Source organism: Passer domesticus, chromosome 3 (genome assembly GCF_036417665.1).
Source record: "Passer domesticus isolate bPasDom1 chromosome 3, bPasDom1.hap1, whole genome shotgun sequence".
NCBI classification, from domain to species: Eukaryota; Metazoa; Chordata; class Aves; order Passeriformes; family Passeridae; genus Passer; species Passer domesticus.
The window spans coordinates 118,242,346-118,268,718 of record NC_087476.1 but is presented as its reverse complement, the minus strand read 5'-3'; the positions used below and the strand labels follow the sequence as shown (position 1 = coordinate 118,268,718).

At 44.0% G+C, this 26,373-nt stretch overlaps 1 protein-coding gene across 4 annotated transcripts in view; it reads right to left on the bottom strand.

Moving 5' to 3' along the window:
* CFAP61 (cilia and flagella associated protein 61) overlaps positions 1-26,373 on the bottom strand; it is a 97,056-nt gene that overhangs the window by 28,998 nt on the left and 41,685 nt on the right. For all 4 annotated transcript variants that reach the window (XM_064415457.1, XM_064415458.1, XM_064415456.1 and 1 more), the window contains exons 18-24: positions 17,043-17,141; positions 13,386-13,554; positions 11,401-11,557; positions 6,257-6,546; positions 2,753-3,080; positions 2,437-2,528; positions 549-754 (exon numbers count right to left, since the gene is read on the bottom strand). In XM_064415457.1, coding sequence (XP_064271527.1) covers positions 549-754; positions 2,437-2,528; positions 2,753-3,080; positions 6,257-6,546; positions 11,401-11,557; positions 13,386-13,554; positions 17,043-17,141 — 1,341 coding nt within the window. The remainder of the gene's footprint in view (positions 1-548; positions 755-2,436; positions 2,529-2,752; positions 3,081-6,256; positions 6,547-11,400; positions 11,558-13,385; positions 13,555-17,042; positions 17,142-26,373) is intronic.

The following is a 26,373-nucleotide window of genomic DNA, read 5'->3' as shown; positions in this document are numbered from 1 at the left end:
ATCAAAAGCAATGAAACATTCCCTCAGAGGAGATGGCACATGACTAGAACTAACCAGGCCCTTCAGTCTCTCTCACCAGATAAAAATAGGAAGTTGTTGAGCATGACTATCACCATGAGTTATGTAAAATCTCCTTACAAACCTCTGGCTTAAAAATCTGATTCCAAGCCACAAAAATACTTTTAAAAGAGACTTTTGAACACAAATCTTCAGTAATAAAGGATTGTTCAGGTTCAGCTTAATGATTAACCTACGGAATATTCTAAACAAAAGTGATAAAGACAGCTAAATGCTCATTCAGATGAAAGATAGTCAAGTCAACCACTGCTCTTCCTCCTCTAAGTAAATCTCAGACACACAGCTCTTTCCAGGAAGGTCTTGCGACTTGCATTTTTACCAACAATTTTGCTAAATAATGGAAAATATTTTTAAATCTGTTTTTCTACCTTTTGTTCCGAGGGAAAACGGCCAAAAGACAAAGCACAATAAGACAAACCTTAAATTCTGCCAGAAGGTAGATTTTGTGCACAGCAATGAGCTCCTCTCACCTGTAGAGGTCTGTGAGCTGCCCGGCCCTCCAGCGGTAATAGAGGTCATTGAGGAGGCGCTCGTGCTGTCCGTACAAGCAGATGTAGTTGGAGACAGGGAAGGGTTCCTTGGAAAAGCAGGTGATGCTGTCCACCATATTGTATCTGCTGAAGTGCATCCTGAAGTAATTCCCATGACTGGCCTCCCCGGTTACAATCTCCATCCCCTGGAACAGAAAAGACCAGGAAAGCTGTGGAGCCAGAACACCTGACCTGGTACATGCACAGGGTCAGTGCGGCCTTCCCAGCCTGTAGATATCAGTGCTTAATATCCACAACCCTCCTGTTAAAATTGAGAGACCACTCCTGGCACAGCAGGGCATGTTGCTGTGGCTTGGACACAGATTTTCCATGTGGTTTGGTTGGGTTACTGCCCATCCCACTGTCACTGCAGACACCTGGGGGATCCAGGCCCTCTGGCTGCGCTGGCAGCAGTGACACCAGATCCACAGGGACCTGTGACCTCCTGGAGCAGCAGCTGGAGTCAGGAGGGATGACCTGGGGCATCCCAAACAACAGTGGACAGCTCTGTTTGGGTAGCTCAACTGAACCCTGTTCAGCCTCCTTTAGGACACAGAGCACACACATGACATATCACGTTTACTGTCAATAAAAGAACACCAATATTGGACATTCACACTCACTGTAGCATTTAGCTTCAGCTACTTAAATCAATCACTTAGATTAAAATGTAAAAATCTCCTTCAAATCTCACATTGCAGTGGGATGATCAGATCGCTTGAAGCTATTTTTTCCAGCTGTATTCCTGTCACAGTTTTATACATTTCTACAACCTGTTGCTAGGCTACAGAAACCTTCAGTATTTCCACACCCAAGCTAGTACCTTTCAGTAGCTTCTCTTACTTCTTTCTTAGAAAATTCTTTTAGGATTTACGAAGTTTCTGGAGTGGCTTAAAAAATATCGTCCCTTTTCAGGTAATCAGCAGGTAATCAGAGTGGCAGCAAAATAAGTCTAATCATATTCTAGCAATTTGGAGTAAAAAAAACCCAATTCCTCTTTCTGATAGTCTTTTTTGCTCTCCACTACATGCTGCTTTGGATGGCTCATCCTGGATCTGAAAAGCAAGGTGAGCCATGCTTTGATTCCTCTCCCTAAACCATTTTCTTTTTAAAAAGCCCATTTGTTTCATTGCTGTTCAGGTTTCAGAATCAGCACTGAAGTAGCTTTTTAAAAGCTGCTCTTTAAAGCAACTGCAAAAATGGGCTTGATGCAGAAATTCCCAAGGAAAAAGGTAGAATCTATGTGAAAGAGAATCTTGCCTAGGTGGAAAGTCCTCTCTGGCTTTAAAAGACATTAATCTAGTCCTTTTCTTGCCTCAAGTCAGGTTCTCTAGTAAGAGAAACACTCTCATGTTTGTATCCTGGGAAAATCTCCCATGTAGCCCAGCATGGGGAGTGCTTCCTCATGCCCTGTTCCAAGACAACTCTCACAGCTGCAGGACTTGCAATGTTCTAGCAGCACAGAGCATCTCTTCCACAATATTTCCTGCTCTTCTAGAAATCAGCTGAATTTCTCTGCCAGACTGCCATCATCTCTATGCACTTGCAGCACATGCTGCAGGGAGAAAAGAAGGCTGAAAGCATGAAATGCTGCTAATACTGTCCTGTGTCCTCTGCAAGGAAACCAGGCATCTTTGGAGAAAGCCAAATATCATGAAGTGTGGAAAGGAACACCCAAGAGGTTCAGTTATTTCTGTGACTGCTCCTGGTTTTCTCTCCAGCTGTACCTGGTGTGTACTGTGCCTCCAGAACCAGCCATCCTAAACAAGAACACCTTTTCAAACAAATAGATAGGACAAAACAAGAAAAGTTCTATTATTTAACTTACATAATCACACTGGTCATGTTCTACATCCAAGGACATGGGGATTCCAGGCTTGGAAATGTGCAAGTAGTTATAACCTCCAGGAAGAACACCACCTGCCATAAAAGAAAAGATGAGATTTATTAAGTCATTAACAATGAAGAAAATAATGTATTTGTTTGCCCTCATTCTGCCATTATAATTTTTCAGTACATAAGGAGCCTTGAGTGCTGTACTGCCATGAGATGGCACCTGAGGTGAGACAGACCTGCCTGTACTACAGAAGAGCAAAAAGACCTGAGAGGGGATGGAAGTGTGACAGAAATCCAGCTGGACATACCTTGAACTTTACACCTTCTGTATACGGGGATGAGTCTGTCTGAGCCTTCTGGTGGCTCAGAACTGGGCTGAGGGGATGAATCAAAGAGACTCAGCATGGAAGCAGCAAGCTCAGAGCCAATCTCCCTGGAGTTGAAGTTGCTGTGTGTTATTTCATCCCTATAGTATCTCCTGGAGAACTTTGTCAGAGGACCTGCAGCCCTGATGCTGGTATCATTGGTGTGGAATTTGGCATCAATCACAAGTCTTCCATCAAAAACAAGGCAAGCATCAGTGATAGCCTCAAAGGTTTCATAATCCAGTGTCCTGTAGGCAAAGCTAAAAAATGCCTAAAAATAGATGCAAATAAGTGAAGATAATTTTATATTACTTACTGGCTGATTTCATAAATCAAAACCCAGACTTTATTTTGAATGTTATTTTACAAAACAAGAACATGAAATACAGTGTGATTTTAGCACACTGTCACAGCAGAGAGGTCCTTCTGATCCAGCATTTACAGCTACCAAAGTTAAGACTAAGACAGCAGAAAGGAGAATTACTAAACTAGACTCATCTGCTTCTGGTTATTAGATAGTTTAAAAACTCCAGCATTTGCACAACAAACAGCCTGAGTGGCTCTGCATGTTTTCTGTGTTAGTCCAAGCATGGAACATAGACGTGAACCTTTTGCAAAGTTTTCTTTCAAATGCTCAAGCCAACCTGAAACCCCAAGAAACAGAAAAGCACCAACGTATTTGGAATTTAGCAGGATAATTGTGCATTACAAGGGTTTCCCAACAGTTTGTTGGTAAACAGGCTCAACAGAGTTACTTTGGCTAACCAGCACAGGGACAGTCAATGAAATGGAAAGATCAGAAATTAAACTTGTTCAGAAGGAAAAGTCATCCTCATTCCAGCTACAGCAGCAGAATTTCAGTCAGTGGAAGCTGCAGAGGCCAAGGACCCTAAATCCATACATTCCTGCTCTAAGTCTCAAAGAAAAAAAAATCAAGTGATAATTCTCTCCTTTTGTTTTCTTATGGCATGGGCACAGTCCCTGTTCTGGGGCACAAGAAGCAGAGCTCCTCTCCCCCCACAGAAGCTGGGACAGCACAACCAGCACTGCAAAAGAGCAGATGGGGGAGAAGCAACAACCATGAGCAGCATCCTCAAAGCTTTCTCTGGCAAAGGATAAACTGGCAGAACACGATTTCTGAATGAGTGCAAGTCAAGAGTGCCCACTGGCCACAGAGGGTTGAAAGGAATAGGAATGACAAGGCTGAGAGATGTTTTGAACAAGACCACAGCCTGCAAAGGGCTCAGATGAAGACACTGTCCCACTGCTCCAAGGGTCTGTGAAGTCCCAGCGTCCTCACACTGAGCTTTTCCTGTGTCAGTGAAACTCATGGGAGTGAGTTTCAGTGCCCTCAGCCCACATACTGTGTGTGCCCTCAGCTTTTAAAACCATCAGACAACAAGTTGCTGCCCTTCCAGCAAGAAATATTCCTTTACTGGCTGAGGAAAGGATGGAAGGGTCTCAGATGAGCACATTTTCCCTTGCTGCTTTCAGTCTAAACAGCCCAAGACTTAATTGCGCCAGGCCAAAGCAGCATCTGTAAACTGTCCTTCCCTTAGCACCAGCTCAGGATAAATCTGTGACTGTTACCCAGTTGTGCCCCCAAAGAGCCTTCTTGGGGACTAAGGGCAAGTGTTAGATACTCGACTGCCTGAAAGAAAAGGCACAGGGAGCTGGAAATTTTAGCAGCACTGGCATAAGCAGATATGCAGCAGTGAAGGAGCCAGAGCCCCTGGGCTTGCTCATAAATAAACTAAGTGATTAACTATGCACAGCTAAGGGAATTTTGACCATCTCAGGGAGCCAAAAATCAAGGAAGCTGTGCCCATGGGGGCAAGATGACCACACAGCCCCATATCCTGCCAGCTGCCAGGCAGGACAGTGTCACTAGAGGGGAGGGCTGCAACCTCCAGGTGGGAGCCATCTGTCAGCCTGGGCAGGAGGTAGGGAAGAGGGAGGCTGCTGCTTTAGGGAAAGAAGAGATTTTCTCCTGTTGTTTTTATCCTGCAGGACTCAACAAATTAAGTCCCCAAGAACTGCCAATCAACAGTTGATACTGGCTGAAATCCCAAAAGGCCCAGAGCTGCTGCAGAGACGATTCCTGCAGAGCCTGGTCTCTTGTGATTGCAGCTGCCTTCCTGGTGTAGCTGCTCTCCAGAGCCTGCTCCTCCTCTGAGTCCAGCCTCCCACATGGCTGGAGGCAGATACAGGAGCCTTGCATGGCAGCTGAACTGGTTTTGGAGAATACAAAGCCCTCGATATCACAAGTAATTGCAAGTCTTTCATCTTAGAGGCTGTGAAAGAGAGACCTCCACAGGGAAGGACCGTGGATGGAGGAAGGAGGAGCATGGGGCACAAACAGGAGAAAGAAACCCCAAGGCAAGGGGCATCTGAAGGAACAGTGCAGGCCATGCTGACAAGGTGGTGGGGAAAGAAGGGGGCTGAAGGGGAGCTGGTCAGTGGATACCAAGTTCCAAAACCAAGAAGCACGTTGAGATTTTTGTGGACGGATAAAAATAGAGAGATTTCAAGGAAAAAGGAGAGAACTTAAAAAGCTGCATACAGGGAGAGAGTGGGAGGAACATCACTACTGATATGGAGACCAAAGTCAGGAGACTGCTATGGACAGAAGTGCTGTGTGAGGTCTTTGCCCCCATCACAAATGGCTTAAGCATCCCTATGTGAAAAAGAAAAGGGCTGCAGAGCAGGGGGACCAGCAGGGACCCAGCACCTGGGGAGCTCTCTGGGAGAGGCACAGGGCTCACCCTCTCACAGTTAACCCCAAGAGCTGCACAGAGGAGGGCACACACAGCAGGGAGTGCAGAGGGTCTTGGTGGCTCCCTATGGATGCAGGTTTTGAAGTGATTCACTCCTGTGGATTAGCCCAATAAAGGAAAACAGAAATATGCTGACCCTTAGGAAAGGCTAGAACCTGTCCCCAGTCTCAGAGCAGAGCCACACCTGTGAACATGCCAACAGCTTCCATAAGATATTGGTGCTGGAAGTGAAAAAAAAATGCAATCAATGATGTAGAGGGAAAGGAACTTGCTTAAAATACATTTTTATTAAGTTATATACTATCCCAGTGTTTTTGCCTTCTACTATGACAATTAAATGCACATAACTATAGACAGAAATAACTGCACATTTAAATAAGAAAAGGATTTCTGGAATTACTTTGAAAATGAATTAAGAGTATTTGTCACTCGGCAGCCACAATTACTTGTGTGTCAGGTGACTTAAATACATTTTAATCCAAATCAGTCAGGACATTAACAATAGCTTTATTTGGATTTTTAAAAAAATAATCATTGAGACTAACAAGCGAACATTCCATCTCCTAGAGACAATGAGGAAACAGATAAATCCATGAGGGAGCAGGTAAATTTGATGCCTTTTGTGTTAAAAAAGCCAGCCTGGAGGAGAGGCGTGGGAAGGCGTACTTACGGAGCACTGCAGGTGGAGGAGGTGGGAGGCAGAGGTGAAGGCAGCCCAGGTGAGGAGGCCGTGGTCACCGTGTCCCCACTGTGCCAGGACGCTGTCGGGGTGCACGGCCACACCCACCTCTGCCAGGGCCTCGCGCACCGCGCGCTCCAGGCTGGCGTCGGCCAGGCAGGGACCCGCAGGGCCGAGCGGAGCCTGCACAAGATGGATGCGGGAACCATCAATCCCTAAGGATAAGAGGGTTTCTACCGTGGTGTACATGTCGATTGTATTCCCGTAGACAATGGCGTTCCCTAAGAGGAAAAAAAAAGGGCAAAAGATAGCTAAGACATACAATGAAAACCTTATTAGTATAACTCAGATGATAATAACATGGAATTGCACTCTTTGACCCTCTTGTTTCTCTGATGCTATGAAGCAAACAATGTTACCTAGCAACAGCAGCTAAGATAATTTAGAGAAGAATCTGTACAAAACATCCCACAAAGTAGGCAAGTACTTAACACAGAAATATGATATTCATCCTGACCCCATAATCTGAATTATTTTGATTGAAAAGCCTCTAGGGGTAAATAAATAAATAAATAACCATTTTTATTTTGTTCCCTTTCTCTAATTTTGTTTATTCAAAGAACTGATGAAGGGGGGAGCAGATAGAATCAAATTCAATACAGCATTCAGAAAACACCCACAAACCATGAGAAGACCAAATTATAGAAAACAAGCCCTTGTGCCACATGGAGGTCACCAGTGCTGCAACTCCCTTCTGCCAAAGCCTGATCTTCAGAGAATGGGGATGGCCCCGCAGAGGTACCTGTCCCTGGTGGTGAGGAGAGCTCGGCACAGCTCTGGAGGCAGCTGCACATGGCACAATGCCCAGCCCAGAGCCAGTTCCATCCCTGCTCACTGCTGGGAGCTCAGCAAGCTGCAGGCAGCCATCCATCCAAGCAGCTGCCATGAGAGCAGCGTGTAGCAACTGCTGCTCCTTCTGCAGAGCATCAGCACCAGAAACAACTCCTGAATCCAGCTCTATCCTCCTGCCCTGGGCAAAGGAAGCTCAGTCCTGATCAATCCCTCCTGCTGGGCACTGCAGAGCTGCAGGACAGGGCCCTGCTCATTCTTGTCCTGAACTGTTGCCACTGCAAACAGCACAGTCAGAGCAGGAACATGAGGAGGGGAGGGTCTGCTCTGTGTGAGCATGATGGGGCTCTCCAGCCTAAGGGCTTAAGCCCTCCTGACAATAAGAGAGGCAGAGCTGAGAGGCAGCAGAGCAGCTGTGTATTTTATCTCAGGATGGTTTCATATAAAACACACCGACATTCCTCTGAGCAAGACTGAGACGTGCTCCTCTCCCCTTCATTCCCTTCACCCCCTTCTTGGAACAGGAAGCATTTGTCTGTTGCTTGATCCACTAAGCCTTTAAGCAGCCCAGGCAAAATGGAACTCCTCTCCTGGAGATCAGGACCTTCATCTGAGGGCGAGAACCCAGACCTGCAAACTCTCTGTGCACCACACACCCCACCTGCCACACTCAGCTGCCCCAGCCCTGAGCAAGTGGCAGGGTCTAGAGGGAGGCAGGAACACCTCCACCTGCCTGCCCTTGCCCACATCAGCTCCTGCGTTTCAGATCTGACCTGTCAGTACAAGGATGACTAAAAACCACCTTCCCAGTGCTTTCATGTTTCTCACCTGGGCAGTGCTGCAACCAACCTGCACATTTGTCTCAGAGGTGGCATTTCCATCTCACAAGTGACAGCATCCCCAATGCCCTGATTGTATTATTTTATAGACTAAACTGATCTCACTGGACCATGTTTTACTGCATGAGATGCAGGGCAATAATAATCTGAGCAGGCACACAGCCCCAGCTCCCAAGAATATTAATGATAAAAATGTTAACAGATGTTCTACTATTCCCCTTTGATGACAAGGTTATTTCATTTGTCCCCATCAGTTTGGCTACTTGTAGGTGCCAAAGAAACATCTCTCTTCACAGCTGCCAGAGAAAAGACTTGCCCCACGAGTACACAGCACACCAAAGACAGAAAACTTGTTTGTACTGTTCACAGCAATGACCCAAGGGACAGAATCATTTTACCTGCAAATGTACCAATTCAAAAACATGAGAATAAAAAGATATTACTACTTCCATAAATATCATACAGAATACAGGAATGCTCCAGTGCATCCACCACTGGCTTGACTTCCCAAGCCGAAGAATCTATCCCATAGCTTGTGCCTGCCAGGACCCCTGTCTGCAGCTACAGCAGCCTCAGGAGAGTGCCAAAAGAGAAGACAGATGCAAGTCTGATTGTTTTTTCCCTGCTACAGCAGGGTGTAATGCAAGAAGCAGCCTAGTAGAACCAGTGTGTAAAGACCAGCTTTGCTATACTCATTTTTATTAACACCATGTGCTGACAGTGCAGACCAGGATGTGGTGTGCAGGTGCCAACAGCCTCATGCTACATTTACATGTTTTCGATTTGCAGGGAGTGAAATGTATGAGGAGTGAAGAGGATGCTGTGGCTGGAAAAGGAGGATGAGGAGGGCTTCCCTGAGAGACAGCTGAGAAAAGCACCATTCTGACTGCAGGGCAAGGCTGGGCTGAGACCCTTCACCCTTGGGCAGCACAGCCCCCTCAGAGAGAAGCTCAGGTCCTGCATTAGACACTGGCATTTGGGGATGGACAAGATCAGATGAGAGTCCTACATTTCTCAAGGAAAATTAAAATTCTGGTTTATATGGTAATATTAAATACAACTGCATTAGATCAGGGAAAGCAATGCTCCTTTATTGACCTCTTGTAAATCAACAATTTACTGCTTCTGCTTATTACAATATTAGTGGCTTTTTAGATGACAGTGCTGGTAGTCTAGAAACTGCAGATATTCATTATGGACTGAAATTATGTCCACTGAACAGAGAGCAGTTCCTCAGGATGCTTTTATTATTTAACTACATGAAAATGTATGTATCTGTGAGTAAACATAATAACCTTCTACAGAAAAAACAGCCATAAATAAAGATCATTACAGCAGTTTTATCATTTATTACCTGAATGTCAGCATCCTGCTGCAGAGCAGACTCATTAATTTTCCACAAGTAAGAAGCACAAGATTTCAGTGACCCTAATGTGACCTGAATCTTTGCAGTTTGCAAAAGCCAAAGGAGAAATCCAGTATGAGCTAAAGCATTGGTGGCTCCAGTCGGTGATTCATGCACTGGAATTTTAATGCAAGAGTATTCCTACAAAACACACTTTTAATAAGGCAGTAAACTATGCTTAGGTGAAGAGAAAAAAAATAATTGCTTCATTTTGGGCCATTAAAGCAGTTTTGTTCCTTACTTTACTTCCATCCTACTTTTATTTTCATGGAAAGTGCAGAGCTAATAGGAGATGAATTTCAATTAGTCCCAATTACAGCTGTAATAGGTTCCATGCATTAGGTGGCTGGGTTTCATCAGAAAGCCACAGTGGCAGTGGGGCCAGTGCTTGCCCTGCTCCCAGGCCCTCAGCAGCAGAAAGCCCTCCCAGAGCTTTCAAGAGCTGTCAAGACTGTGTTTGTAAGAAACACAGCTAGAAGAAGAAGCAGGGTGAAGAATAAGAGAAACTGAGATCAGTGGAGGAAGACCTCTTCAGCTGGGCACTCTGCACAGCAGTAGAGAATGTGATGGGAAGAGCAAGGAGAGGGACCTGAAGCCAGAGCAGGGGGAAAGGGGAAGGTGCCACATCTCTGCTAGACCACATCTCCAAAAGTGCCTCCAGACCAACTTCACTGGTGGTGTGAATTTACCTTCTCTACACATGAAGCCAGGCCAGAGCCTGATTAAGAGATGCAGCTCCACCTTGCAGCCAAGGCCAGCAGCCATAATAAAGTGAAGATGAACATCCCATGATTTCAGCACTGCTGCTGGTGCACCCATGCCAAGGCAGGTGAGACAACATGACTGTGCCATTTGCTGCAGAGCGACTGATCCTCCTGGCATTGTCAGCCAGCAGCTGCTCCCAGGCACAGCCCTGCACAGGGGCACATTCCAGCACTGGGCACACAGGGAGTTACAAGAAGCACTAGCAGCAGCAAGCAGGGAAAGCTAACACCCTCATCTGTCTATGCAAAGTCAGCTGCTGCAGCAGCTGGATACCAGGTAAGGCTGTGTGGGCAGAGCTGGTGCCAGCTGGAGGACAGGTGGAGCTGGACTGCTCCAGAGGCCAGGAAGCTGGCCAAGAAACACTGCCGTGTTTATGAAGCCCTGTGCTGATCACAGCAAAACCTGGAGGATGACAAAGGAATTCTCAATGCTTTTAGAACTTCCCTAAAGGACTGCCAAGCAGGTGTGAACCTTGCACCACACCAAAACACTGCCAATTCTCATCACACTCCACAAACAAGGCAGATAAAACACATCCTCAGCAAAGTCCTGCTCTTGCACTCTGCCAGCAGGAATTCCCCACAAAGACAACTTTCCTGCTCTGAAATGTCCTGACTCAGAGCCAGGAGGAACTGACATTTCATGAACTCGTTGACTCTTTGGTCTCTGTTTTTCTAGTTCAAAGCTGACTTAGAAACCTGGATGGTCCCAGGTATTTTCCACAGTGCACACACAGTGGATGAACTAGTGAGCATACAAACAGAGCACACATGACAAGGCTGAGGAAATACAGGGATGGTGCACATTGGCATAAACATCTGATTTTAAGGGTTAAAAAGTACCAGGAACTTGCAGTTCTATGTGAAAATCTGTCACTGATGCAACTGAATATAATACTAACAGACACTTCCTAATTTAGGCTTATTTTCTTTGTGTTATGCCACAAATCTAGATATTTTTCTATACAGTAGAAAACCACATCCACTAATTAAATTATTATTTCACTGGTGAATTAATGACTCCAGACAGATTTGCATTTGGGACTCATTTGGTTTTCTATAATAACTGCAGATAATTAATCTATCTCAAACCTTTCTTTCCCAGCTAAATATGCTGGGTATCAAAAATAACCAAAAATTCTAAATTAATCTGGAAAACAAAGCACAGCAGATGAAAGACTGTTAGAATTCATCAGGCCCCAATTATACCAGGGAATAAAGGAAATAATAAGCCCAGGAAACATTTCTGTAAGTGCATGTACTAATGAAGCTCCTTACCTGTGGAGCTGATGAGGTTTTCCTCCAGCCAGAGTGTTGCCTCCAAGCAGTCCTGGGTGTCATTGAGAGTGAAGTGATTGGAAGGGACTTTCTCTGTGTACCTCTGTGGCCAGTGGCTCGTGACTTCACTGATATGTGCTTCCATGGGAGCCAAGGCCTGCAGAAATGAGTCAGTGAGTGGATATAGCACAGCCCTTGGAGATGTCAAAACACAATGACACTCTCACTTTGGCTACCCAAGGGCTGCTGTTCTTGGCACATCCCAACCCTTGGTAACACTCAGCAGCAGCAAACACACCCATGGCCACAGGGAACATGGATCCCATCAATCTGAGTGTACATGTGTTCCCTGTTTCCTGTGGGATGTGGCTGACCACTTCAAACAGCCCTGTCAGTGCAAGTGCACATGGGACTGCACAGCAAACAGCAGAAGTGTCCCAACACACACAGGGAATCTCAGCAGCTCTCTGAATAACAGATCACTTTTAACGGCTCTACCTCCACCTTTTGTCAGCAAAAATCAACCTTCTATAATGACAGATTTTGTCCTAGAGAAAGGGATCAAAACCTGCTTGATAGCTCAAATGTGAAGATTCAGTAACACAGTCACTGTGTAATGTGCTTTACAATAACAAACTCGGTTTGAGCTGTACAAAGCAAAAAGGGAATCTCATCTTTGACTTCCTCAGCACCACTGAGCCACATCCTGAACCCTGTTCTCACTGCCAGCCAGAACAACTGAAATACTGTTGGGTCATATAAAACCAAGCATGACACCAAAAGATCTTACTCAACAAGTAAATCTCTAAATCATAACACATAATGTTTTACTAAGCATTAATTTGACGGCTTACCAAATAAGGAACAACTTACAGAAAGGATAGACTAGAGCTCTATGTAATAAAACAGAAGCCACTCATTTCTTCTTATCCTTTTGTATAGCTTGAAAGTGAGAATGGATGACAATGATGGAATTTCTCCTCAAAGGCAAATAAAACCTGCCTTTTCCCTTGCTATCTTTGGCTTTCTTCTCCACTGCAGTTACTTGCCATAAAATATTTTGCAAGTCAGAGTTACCTCCAAACACCTTTTCCTAGGAGCACTTTTCCAGCCCATGCTTCAGCTTTTGTTTCATCCCTGCTGAGCAGTGCCCATGGGCTGCTGTTTCAGTGTGCCTCTGCTCTGAGAAGGGATCACAGACCACACAGCCTGCTGCACACAGGCAACCAGACACCGCTGTGGGACGTGGTGCAGCACTGCAAAGCTGCAGACATTGCTCACATCCATCTCCTGATTTTAAAGACAAAATGTCTTGCTCACAACTTCTGCCCCAAACCACCCAGGTAAGGCAAAGCCCTGCAACAAAAAAGGGCTGTATCAAGCTGCCCGTTTGGTTATGGGGTCTGATGGCCTCATGGGGATACAGGAGCCATCCTGCCCAGGGAGTCTGAGTAGAAGCTCTGGGGCTGTAGCTCAACTTGATTCCACATCTGAAATGCCACTAAGGGTCTTCTTCAATCTCACTGGAAACTCAGCTGTGTGCTACAATACCAAGCAGCACCATGGATGTGCCTAGGCATGGTCATCACGTGAGATGAGTAATTAATTTGATAAGGAATTCTCTCCATTTCCAAAACTAGGTCAAATGGTGTTAGACCAGCTGGAGTTAAGTCTCCTGTGGCTGGGACCACATGTCAATTGAGCCTGTTCCTTAGCAGGTTTAATGGTTATGGTGGCAAAAACACAGTCAGCTTTGCCTCCTGCCCAACGCTGAGCAGTAAACTGCTGGTGGGAAACTCTGTCTGACCCTCCTCTCCTCCAGCTTCAGCAGCAGCACCGACACAGCCCTACAACCTGCTGTACTACAGGGCTGCAAACTGCTGGTGCTACCCTTGCTAAGGCTGCTCTGCCTAATAATCTCAGGAACACCACTCACTGTAGAAAACCAGGGAATATTGTGCTGGTTCCCTCTGCACACAGCTCACCTGGTAGCTCTGTCCTGTGCACAGAACCAGGTAGTCGTATGGCACTTTCTTCTCCTTGGAAACAACAACGTATTTGGCACTGCGGTTTATGCCCGTCATTTTACCAACCACAACATTAACCCAGGAACAAAGTGACATCTGTGCATAATCTTCATCATTAAAACAGTGGCTGCAAAGAAAAAATATCTGTAAGTGACATTTCGGCAGCTGACAGCAGGCATTAATTAGACATCTGGTGAGCTCAGCCCAGGCCCCCAGTGGTTCCGCCTGCTCCCTTGCTGTGAGTTTACTGCAGTCTATGGCAAAAGATTAGGCATTAGGAAAGACTCAGTTACAAATTGACAGCTTTCTGTTGAACCCAAACAAGGCCTTCCAGCATTGGGCCTTACAATCACGTAATTTAAGAACAAAATCAGAAATCTATGCTTTACTCTGCTTTTACTTTGTAGGTTGAAGCGAGGTAGAAGCTTTTGAACCTGCAAAGAAAATAATTCAACAGTGCAACTCTTCTCCAAGACAAGACTTCTTTATTCAGCTTTTCCTCAACTTTCCTTCCTTTGCTATTCAACTTCACCAGTCATAGCTACGGTGAGACACAAATGCAGGGAATGCATCCTAGCATTTTAGCATCTGTATTCCAAAGTATTAGTCCAAAAAGTTTAAAAATAAGTAGAAAGCTAGGAAAAGGGTTGTCAGAGCTAGAAGTAAAAGGCAGAGATCTCGAGTCTCCCACTGGTGACCCTTTTCCAAAAGAACTTTTCCACAATGCAAGAATGACAAATACTGAAAGCACACTGAACTGCTCCTGAGTGGTGCGCTCCAGGATGTTCTGGGTGTGCATGGAGCACACATCACAAGCAACGTGCTCTAACAGTGTGAATTCCATATCAGTACCCTAAAAATAACGTGTTGGCTTTGATAGTCTCAGACAAGGTTTGCTTTTCTCATGTTTTAGGGGTGTTACAGCCTGTTCCAAGCAAAAAGCATCAGATATCCCTATGTGTGAGAGAAGTATACAAGATCTGGAAGCTGCTATTTTAAAAAGCCAATTTTAAAGCAAAATCCAAATGGAACAAAACCTCTTTTAATGCCTCAGCAATGAAAATTACAATTATTTCAAAGGCTCAGAGGACCCAGAATGTCCAACCAAGTAAACACCCAGACACTTACTTATTACTACATTTGTACCACCCTCTCTGCTTAATAATAGCCTTCAGCAAAGACAAAGACTCCTGAAGATAAAATGCTTCCATACAGATGTGCAACAGATATATCACTATAAAATGTGAGAACATTCCCAACTAGAGCCATTGTGGCCACTGAGCCTGGCAATGGCCCACCATGGAAATGCACAAGAGATTGCTGCTGGCCACTGTGCAGATCCAGCAGGGCTCCATCCCTCCCCAATATTGAAAACCTGCACCAGGCAAAGCCTATTCAGTTAGGTTCTTTCAGTAGAACTGGACAAACCCATTTTTAGCTTTGTAGAGCAATAAACCCACAGGATCTAGGGAAAAAGAATGCAACAGGTTTAAAACACACACAAAAAAAAGAGTGGCTGGTGTCACACAGGTGTCTGGTTTGTGAGACCACAGCAGCACTGCAAGAAGAAACACTGTGAACAAACTCCGTGAAAGAAGCTGAGTGTCACCCCTGCCAGGATCTCAGGAGGGGAATGGCCAGAGACCCTGGGCTTCACCCAGACTGTCATCTGAAGTCATCACAGAAGATACATGGCCATTTAGAGGCCCAAAAACTTTGCTTTCTGTGTATACTTAGTGATGAAAAATATTCCACTTTCTCCCACAGGTCTCAAAGTGATTAAATATGGGCTGGGCCCATGCTCAAGCATTTGATGCTTTTCTGTGGCACCAGCAGCTGCAGCAGAGAGTGCAGGCAGAGACCAGCACTGACAGCTGCTGCTTTGCCATTAATATCAGGACACACATCCCAGCACAGAGCTCCTGATTCCAGGTTAATTGTTGCTACCAAACTCCCAAAACTGGCATTCAGGATGCCACATGAACAAATACAGTTGATTTCATAGCCTGGGGAATTTTAGGATTGAACTGCCAGGCTTTCTGTGATGCTCTGCATCCTCTGTACTCAGAGACACCAGAGTGAAAAAAAAATAAGGGAAGAAAACCACTGACAATTCTGAACTATAGAAATGCAGAAATCTGTAAATAAAAGAGACATTAAGGACAGAGGGAAGTTTTCAAAAGCACCTCTATAATTGAGGTGCACAGTTCCCAGGAGACAGACACTCCAAAATCACAGGGATGCTTTTAGAAATCATACCCTGCAGAGTTCAATTTTCACTCTTAATCTGCTTTCAGATTTTAACAGCTAAATCTGGTGAGGTGGCTCTGAACTGCAACTTTCTATCAGGAAGGATGCTTTGTCAGTACATCTCTTTTCTACAGTGAACTTAGGAAAAACACTATGTGCACTCATGTGAGAATATAATTCCTTCGTTTGTTAGATTTGCACCTTAACACACCCCTTTCTACAGTACAAAAAGTAACACAGACAACTACTTTTACAAAATGTCTTGTCAGGGCAAAATTCCACATGAGATCAGATGGTTTTAAACAGGTTCCCACTACATTATTTTCACATCTTTGTACAGGTTCCATTTGTAAGCAAGCAGATATGGAGCTGTTTTGTCATTTAAAGAGCCAGCCCTTTAGTGCACTGCAGCTCACAGAGGAAAAGATTTGGTAAAATACAATGTAAAGGCCCCTAAGAGTCACATGCCAAATCTAAATAATTTATACTAAGTTCATTCACCAGCTATTTAAAATAACTGATCCATTTTAATTCTATGCTTCTCTATGTTCAAAACAATCACGTTCAAGTCCACAGCGATGATTTAGTCCAAAATAAACCCCAAAAAACTGTATTTAAATGATAATTATGTACTGTGAACTTTAAAGAGGTAAGATTTTATCTGATTAAATGGCAGCTATATTTACTGGCAAACAAGCAAGTCTGAAGAGTGTTTGACAGTCCCTAGACAAGGCTCTTCCACCATTTCCCTTCAGCTGTACACTGTCCCTGCTCTGGGACAGTGCTGTGGCTGAGAATGGGGACAGACTGCCACAGCCCAGGGACTGGCACTCACAGCCCACGAGCAGCAGAACTGATGCAGAACAGTTCAGCCAAACTGATCAACAGCAACAATTCCCCCTGTACCCTGCAAAAACCCCACCAGCACTGGTGGGCTCTGCATCCCACCACACACTGCCCAAAGTCAGTCCCTGTCACATTACCAATATTAATTCTTGTACATTCTTTGGTTCAGCATTATTTACAACAAAACTCATGGAAGCTAAAATCCAAACAAGATTTTAAAAGTAAGCAGACATCTTGTGTCATTTGTCTTCAGCCTGGACAATCTAAAAAGCCTCAGAATGCAGGGCCCACAGTTTAGGTATAACACAGTGGATTGCTGTCCTGAAGTTACTGCTTGGCACTATTTCCCTACTCATAAATCTATCCAACTCCTCTTGTAGATGAGTGCATGCTGGATAGATAGACTGGAGTATTTTGGGGCTCTCTACGGATGTATCTAAAATGTAGGACAAGTTCACAAGAATTACAGTGTTATATTTTCAGCAGGAGCTATGGAAGCGTTTAGACATGAAGTCACACCTGTTAATTAAAAATCTTCTATACTTGGAGCTCTGTGGGTCTTTTCCTGGAAGGCCATGAATGGAAATCAAGGTCAGGTTGTTGAACTTCAGACGCGGCCTGTGGAAAGAAAAACAAACGGCCCCAGTTGGAAGAAAATCGGAGGGCACATCCAAGGGACAGCATAGCTCAGAATTCCATGTTCAGGAGGATACAGAAAGCAATTCCTTTACACAGGGTCGAAGTGTTTCACTCTGCACACATTCGGGTGTCTCTGGATACAAAGAGAAGAACAATTTCCACCACAGTTTCAGTAAAGCTGGGGCGAGGAGGGGGACAAGACTGACAGTATGTTGAACTAAATGTGATCTGACATTTGAAAACAAGTAAATATGATGAGTGATTAAGCCTTCTAATCTTCAAGGCTTTCTGTAAGTTAAGGATGGATAGATGCAAATGGTACAAAGGAATCAGAATGTTTTTTATCAACCAATGTTAATTTGTTATTCATACATTTAAAAAATATATTCAAACAAAGTTAAAGGTCATACTTAAACCAAGGAATTTCAAGGTTATGGCTACCCCTCTCAAAATGCATATTAATAGTTTAATTCTGGATTATGGATTATCTGTGGTAAATCTCCATGCATACTCAGGCCAAACACAAAGTAATAAATAACCTTAATGTAACAGAGTGCATATATTTATACAGATTATGGGCCTGATTCTCATTTAAATTAAGGTCACTCTGCAAAGGTGGATGTAAATAGAATTTGCTTTTCATTTATGGCCACCTTATGCTGCCTGAGTGATACAAAATGGTCTTAATGTAAATGAGAGTGAGCCTGATCCACAAAGCTGAGGGCAGAGTGTTAAAGTGATGCCATCTGCACACGGGGAACGTCGCTCGTGGGGTGTGAACAACAACTACAGGAACTTCACACACCGACAGAGCACAGCTCCTTGGCATTTATTTACATGGGATCAATTACATAAACACCCTACACATCCTCCCAACCCCATAGCAAGGAGGTTTCATTTCAGTGTGGAGCTGAAGTCACCTGTACATGCTGCACGGTCTCTTACCAACAGGTGCTCAAATCCAGGGGTACAGTAACATTATGTTCCAATACTGTTAATATTTACGATGGAAACCTTGTGAGCCAGCATCAGAAACGTGGCATAATCAAAGTTCTAGGCACTGTTAATGTGCCTCTATTGCATGACTGCATGATGATGCACTTTATTGATCTGTCACATACCATTTTCCTCTGCAGATACTCTACCTCTGTTGAGTCCACACACAGGCATCCAGGGTTTCCCCAGTCATTTGGTATTTGTTCCCTTCTTCCCACTGAGTGGGAGGCTTCAATCAGACCTTTCAGTCAGTATGATTTACTAACTAATGATTTATTTCTACCTCAGCACTCCCATGGCACCTCATATCAATTCATGCTTCCCACCCATTCATCTCATAGGCATCAAAATGTTGATTAGCACACCTTCTTGCATGAAATGAGACAAAACAAGTCATATCTTTGATTTCCCCTTTACACTGAGGAAAAGCCAGGCACAAAGTAGGGTGGCTGGCAGCTCCTCAAGGGCAGGGTGGTTCAGGGGCTGCACAGCTCCACTCAAACAACAGCCCCATCTCCACACACAGAGGCAAACCCCTGCTAAGTGTCAGAATTTGACCAGTGTTTAAGCACAGGCTGCTGGTATTTGTGCAAATTATCAGGATTTTAAATAAGTAACAAATGTATCTTGTGCTACAAAGGCCTGGCTCCAGAAGTGTAGTTGGCACGTGTGACCCCAGGATTTAAAATACATTTACACACACACACAGGCACTTAAGGACAAGCCTGAGCACTAGAGGGGAGCTGCAGCTCCTGCTGGCACTGGTAGTCACCACGGGGTGACAGGTGGGGGATTCTCTGCTTTATTATTTCTAAGCTAACAAAAGGATGGCTCATTTACTACCCCTTTGGACTCCTTACCAGTGCCTAAAAGCTCTCAACTGAAGAATAACCAAGGCCCTGGACATGGGCAGTGGTCTCAGGGCAGGGACTGACTTAGATGCTGCTAATAACAATGTCCACCATGAAACAGGGCAAAGTGGAGGTTCCCATTTGATGAAAAAGTCTTCAAGTTAAAAGCCTGAACCAGTGCAACATTAAACAAGTGCACCTGCATTTTAGAAGCAAATAATTCCAGCAGGGATTCACGTTGCTGTGGATACAGAGGGAAGAACAGCTCAAAGATACTGGTAAAGCAGGGAGGGATTAGAGTATCTAGGGAAATAAGTAAAAGGTGTTAGGTTTCAGTGCACAGCTCTAGAGGACAGCTACAAAAAGAATCTGAAACACCCTTGTCCTCAAAATAAAACAGGGTTACCAATCTACTGAGCATAATCAAAAGGACACAGAAAAGTTTTAGTGCAGTTTTCACATATATATCCTGGTGTTTGTGAATTTTTTAGAGCATTCCTTACTCATTTTGCTGGATTTTTTTGCCTGATGTCTATTTGATTTTTTTTTTCCTTCTGTGTGTGGCATAATGATGGAGGCTTAGATGGTGGAAACTGCTTGAGCAAATAATTTAATTACTTGCTTTCATTTAACCCCTCATTATCCCAACAAGTCAAACCACTTTTGTTACAAAAAATAAAGTGCAGCAAAGCAGTCTTCATGAACCAGAGATTTTAATTTATTTGAAATCTTGCATTTTATAATATTATTTTCCCAGTTATCAATAAAAACTAAAATAAAGAAGATAATGCTTTATCTGCCTCCTAAAGTTGGTAACAATGTGAATTGTTCTCCTGTGCACATATTCTTTAAACAATAATATCTGAAATTATAACCTATCCAAAAGTAAAGTCCTAATGACATTGGATCCTCAGCTTCACTGCAGCAGAGCCCTATAAAAATGGCAGCTTGAAATAATTCCGAAAATGGTAAAAAAAAAAAAATCTGATTTCAGCACTAAACACTGAAAAGTAAGATGTGATAAAGTCTTTCATTAACAAAACTTTGAAATCAGAAAATTCTCTGTCCTGAAGCAAAAAAGGATCACTAAATTTTTGCAGGGAGGAAGGAGCCCAGAAGCAGAGATGATGATAAGAGTCCCAACAGGCCATAAGCTGTGGTCAAGGCACAGGAACTCTGCATGCCCAGGTGTCACTGTCACTGTACAAGGCAGATGGAGACAGTTCTCTTTTCCCCCTCAAATGTCAATCTATCCAAAGCAGAATTTTTTTTTTTTTAAGGTAACATTTCAAGAACACAGCAGTCAGGATATAACTTGGAGAAGACACTTCTCCAAAAGGAAAAGGCATTCTAACAGATTTCCCATCGCCACACCCAACTCCAGCTGGGAGTGCCCAGCTTAACAAAGGTTGCCCATATGAAGAGCTAGAAAGAAACCCTGCTCACTCAAGTTGTCCCTCTAGGATAAATGTGCTATTCAGTACTACAGCCTTGCTTGCAGCCCCTCCCCAAGCAATGTGTTCCCATGCTGTCTCTCCACGGAATTCCTTTGCCAGCCCCAGTGTTTTCCTTTCCCTCTGCTGCCTCTGCCTCCCCAGACAAACTTACTTAGCTGCAGCAGAAGGGTTTGTTGTTTGTATCAACACCTACCAAAAGCACCTCTCCTCAAGAACCTACTCTGAAGGCATCAATTACAGCTCCCAGAGCAGGATTCCAGATTCACTGCTGACCAACAGGTGTCCATTTCCAAGATATCCCTCTTCAATTACCGGTAAACAAATATTAGCCAGTTCTCCCTTGGATTGACCTTAGGAAAAGGTGTTAAGATTGTGAATGAATTTACTCAACAAAAGAAGGGATAACAGCACAGCGTTCAGTGGGACACCTATCAATGCAAGGGTCAAGGAGGGGCTTTCCACACAACCTGGCCCGTGACAACTCTTCCTCTCTCAGCAAAATATTTTATTATGCCCCACTTGCTTTCTCCTGGTATTAAAACAACAAAGTTTCTTCAAAAACTTCTATTTTGATGAAACAGTGCTTTGTTTTTTGAGGGGTTTTTTTGAAACTTCCTGCCAGGTTTATTGGTAATTTTATCAGATGCTGCCCTCCTAAGAAGAGCAACCTCTAAGCCCAGGCCATGAAAGCCACCATTGTCAGCATTTTTGACATCTTAGCAAGAATCCATTCAAGAGCTAAAGAACATTTCCTTCACCCTTTGACTAACACCCTTCAAGGATGCTTGGGAATGCTTCTCTCTCCACCACTGGTAGCTGGGTCTCTCACCAGACTTTGAACTTGATGGTTCACTACTTAGTAACAATTACATCAGCAAATTATCACCATTATTCTCATACTCAATCCAAACATGGCTACTAGAGAGCAAATTAACTCTATCCCAGCCAAACCCAGGCAATCCTCTCTTAGAAGCTGTTCCTCTCCAGTTAAATTTGGATTCTCCTGCTAGGTCTACTCCTCTCACTCTTCCCCCTTCAAGTGATTAGCCCTAGATTTCCTTCTCTGTGGTTATTTTACTGTGGCTATATTGCTTGCCTCTTGTCTTCTGTGCTGGTCCTTTTCCTAGATAATATAATTAAAAATACCAGCAACTCTGACTCTGTTGCCTTCCAATTCCTAGGTTTTTAGGTTGCTTTACATCAGTCTACAATCTTGATTTCTTGCTGAACATTACCAAACATGTATTTTTCCAGTTTCTTCTTTTGAACTCCCAACCACCTTATAAGCTCATTACTTTGAAACACCTCGGCCCCCTCCTGTGGCTTCACTGCTTGTGTCCCTTCCAGTCACCTCTCACTTCCCAGAAACTGGTTTTGCTTACAAAAACTAGAGCATCCACTCAAGATCTGCGGCATTTTCACAATCTAGGTTACTAAAACCAACATGGCAAAGTTCCTACAGTAGGAATTGTTCTGAAACAGGGCAGGGAAAACTAAAGAGCTCTTTTGCTTGCCCACTTAAAACACACAGCTAAACAAGACCCATCCATATCCTTCCACAGCTACAGCATTCAAAAGGCCATCCCTAAACTGAGTTAGCTTTGAGTCTGACCTAATCAAAGCATTATCCAACCACTGCTCCAGTGAGAGCACTTCCTTCATAAAATTACAATTTCCATTCCACAAGTGTTACAGCATTTAATTTTCTTCAAAAATGGCAATTATTTTTCTAGATGGAAAATGAGGGATATCTGATGATGGCCTTGGTAGTTACAGTCTCTTGCTGTTTAAACACCTTGCAGATTCCAAACCACAGCTGAGAAATATCAACACCATTTCCCACAGACAAAGGTACCATAAATTGGGCAGTAAAACTAAAGTGTGGTATAAACTTCATCACTGCCCACTGCTGTGAGAGTGCTTCAGTGAGTAACACACAGTGCAGATTCCAGCTTGCTAATAGGACATTTTCAGTATTATTGGCCAATTACCTATGTTTAAAACCAAGGTGATAGAGTTTTTATGGCTGTATACTAAACTCCAATTTTCCAAACTATTGCAGAGAAGATAAGTACTCTGACTCCATGATGCAGCCTGGTGCAAATCTGGCAATGCTGCCTTCAGAGTGGGCACCCTTGAAATGTTCCCAGATGGCACCAGGCAGACAGCCCTTAAACCTGGAAGGGTTGAGGTTTAACCACATGTGCTGCTTCTGCCAGCAGAACACAAAACTCATTGAAGTTGCACATTCTGAGGCATCCCTGCAGTGCCAGGTCCTCACAACATAAGGCTGGCAGCCCAGGAAGGACAGGGACACAGCTGGCAGAGGAGTCAACTGGGCCAAAACTCCTGATCCCAAACATCCATCTTTCAATTACTGACCTCCACACCTCAGCACCCTCACTCTGGCCCTCACAGTACACACACACACAGAGGAATCAAATCTACACTAATCACTACTGGGAAGGATCACAGCTTAGCCAGACAAGTAGTTTTTTTCGCCACTGCAGCAGCCTGTCCAGTCTGCTGTGCTTCCAAGCCAGCCCTCAGGCAGCCTGGAGACTGCTCTGGAGGGCTCAGCACTGCACTCTCTCCACAGCTCTGGGAACAAGCTTCAAACCAATGAACAGAAAAAGTGGTGACATCTCCTCCATAGCTTTAGCAGAGAGCTGGAGAACCTCGGTGCAGTGTTTGCACTTGGAATGCTGCTGTATTTGCTCTGAACTGCATCAATCAGAGGTACCAGGTTACCAGGCTCAGAGCTGTGGATGTCCTGCTGAGTCACCAGGAGGATATGACAGATGCAGCCCAGCATTCTATAAAAACCCTTGTGACTCATTCCAATTTTGAGCAGGCTTTTTATAAGAAAACTACTATTTCCAAGATCAGCTTTAATACTCACCAAGAAGTTAGGAGCATTCAAATATAAATAGTAACAAGAAAAATATCTACAAATATTTACAAATTTCAAGAGTGAAAGAACAGTTTGGGCTCAGAGACGTGTTTGCATATGTTCAAAAGGCAAGTATTTCAAGTTGAAATAATCTTATTTAAAACTGCAGACAGTCTCAAAAGCAAGACTGCAACTATAAAATAAGCCCATATTGATGCTAATTGAGTCTCATTTTCTGGCAGAGGCTGTTAGGAAGGCTGATCCTGACCCACATCCTCTCCCTGTTTACGTCCTGTATCAGTCACTGCCAGCGTTCATTGTGATGCCGACTGTGTGACAAGGCCAGCTCTGACCCATCTGATTTATCTCTGTCACAACTTGAGCTCTGCTCACCAGAAGTGATGGAAGGCAACAATGACTGAGGGATGCAGCCCAGGGACACTGAGCACATGGCCTGGGCTCGCCTAGCTCTGAAGGGAAGGCAGAGGGAAGCACATGTGTGTCAGCTCATGTGGCAAAGACAGATAGGACAAAACAGTGGGCATCACTAACCCATTCATTGCGTGTTAGCTCTGTGATCAGCAAGTAAGCACTAACTATTTAATTAGTCAACTAATTAGTGACAGGCAACATGGAAGGCTTCAGATGTTCCCAGACAAATGCAAAGATAAAAAGCCTAATTAACGATCAAGCATTATGCTAACTACAGCCAAACAGGCCAGATGTGTGGGATATTGCGTGCCCCAGTGCTGCCAGATAACGGGCTCTGACACGAACCCTGTTCAAACCCTGCCACCTCAGAGCTGATCCTGGGTACCCCGAGCTCCCAGAAGGAGACACTGTCCTGCAGTGAAAAATTCAGGCTTACTGTGATGGATTCCAATTCTACTCTGAGAAAAAAATTCAGGCCTTTGATAAAAATGTACTTAATTCCATCTGATTCTTGAATGCAATAATTATTTTCATGCACCCATAGGGAGAAGGAAATAAATTTCATGACAATTTCACATTAAATATTGTGATATTAGGCATAATTCATTTATAGCTATCTGATGTAGCATGTTATGTACATTCCAATGTCCTCAGAGAAGTATTCATTGTTTACATCAGGGTTTGGATTAAGGAGGTTTCCAAGACCATGGATTAAAAATGGTTTTCCCTATAATCAAAGACAATTCAACAGCTATATGCAAAAAGGTGGATAAAAGCCAATGGGTTCCCTGCACTGGAACCAGTGAAAAGACACTGCTGCGAGCAAGCTCCATGATCCTTAAGCCAAACTTCCATCCCTGCTGCCTGGGTTTGCATTCTGCTCCAGGAACCAGGCATTGGGACTAGGTGGAAACACCAGGGTTTGTAACCATACGTCCTTCTGGTCTAACCCTGCTGCCCTGCCCATCCCTTTGAAACTAGCAAAGGAATGATGAAAAAAACAAAACCAACCAAGAACCCACCCACTGTCACACCTGCACCCCCAGAGCTGCTGTCACACCAACAGCTGGCCAGGCAATGGGTCTGCCCCTGCTACTGCAACACTGCTGCCTCCACTGGGCTCCTGGCCCTCTGGCAAAAAACAAAAAAATCCCTGTGCATCCTCAAGAAAAGCAGCTCTACAGCTGAAAACATATACCTGCACATGCTGTCTGAGCAGCATGGAAAAGTCTGAAGCTCCTTTGGAGTTCGGGTGGGTGAGCAGTGGTGCCATGGCTGCTCCTTGGCACTGCACCCTGGGATGGGAGTGGGAGGTGTCCTGCCGTGGGGCACCAGGGTAATTTCTCTGCTTAATGAAAAATGGATCTCTTCAGTCTCAAAGAAGTTGAAAACACTTGCAAGATCGAGTTCCAATAATTGCCACATCAGTAAGTGAATTACATTTATGTGTTTCCATGGTGACTGGTAATGTAAAATAATTAAGTATGAAGAATAATGATGAGAAAACGACTTCCTCTTTTTAAGGATTAGGACTCACAAATTGATTCAGTCTAGCTATTTTTAGTGCATGTAACCTTTGCAGGGAATATTAGAAAATTATGAGTAAATTAAACTAAATTGTTTTAAAAGGCCTTCACACTGATCAGGAGGCTATTTGCTGCTGATGTGAAAATTAAAACCTAATCTTTTGCAAATTTATCCCTCTATTAATATAAATTTTGTGACACTGCACTAAGTGCTGGCTCTGTGGTTCTCCGAGCAGCACCCCATGTCTGAGGCCGGGTGCCAAGACAAGCTCAAGGAGGATGTGTCCTGCTGCAACTCTGCCAGAGTTTGGTTCAAATTCAATCCCTGGCTGCAAAGGCTCAGAGGGAGCTCCAAGGGCAACACCTGCAAAGGTCTGTTCACTGTGGGCAGACTCAGCTGCCACACCTGGAGCACAAACACACTTTGGCTTCCCCACAGTGCTTTATAATGAAATGACAGAACAAACGGCACAGGGTGAGCAACAAGAAATGAGTTAGAAGCTCTAAAGGACAGGTTTAACTAAATTTGGGGTGGAACTGAAAGCCTAAAAGGTGCTGAGAGCAAGAGGATGAGGGGAAACTATTTACCTTGAGATGGTAAATAGTTCTTTACAGGAAGTCAAGAACTGAGAGAAGGGCAAGAAGCAGAAATTTTCTTCTACACTGCTGCAGCAATACAATATAAATAAAGCACTTAAACTTATTCCTCTCTTGATGTATTGAAAACATAATTTGTGATGTTATCAATGGTTGCTGTAGAAATACAAACTCCTGGCTTAACTAAAAAAAAAAAAGGCAGGATTTTCCATTTTCTGCCCCTCATAAAAGAACCAGACAACTCCCGCAGTTCTTGTTGCCTCTTATAAGAATCATGTTCAGATTTTGAATTTTATATTAATTTCTGCAAGTCTTTCTAGTATGTGTGAATAAACTCTGCATCAAAGGAACTGCATTGTCACAGTCTGACTGCCCAGTAAGCCCCTGGAGAGTACAACAGTGAGACATCAGAGAGAGCACCCTGTCCTCGTGTTGGGAAGGCTGTTAAACAGCAGAACT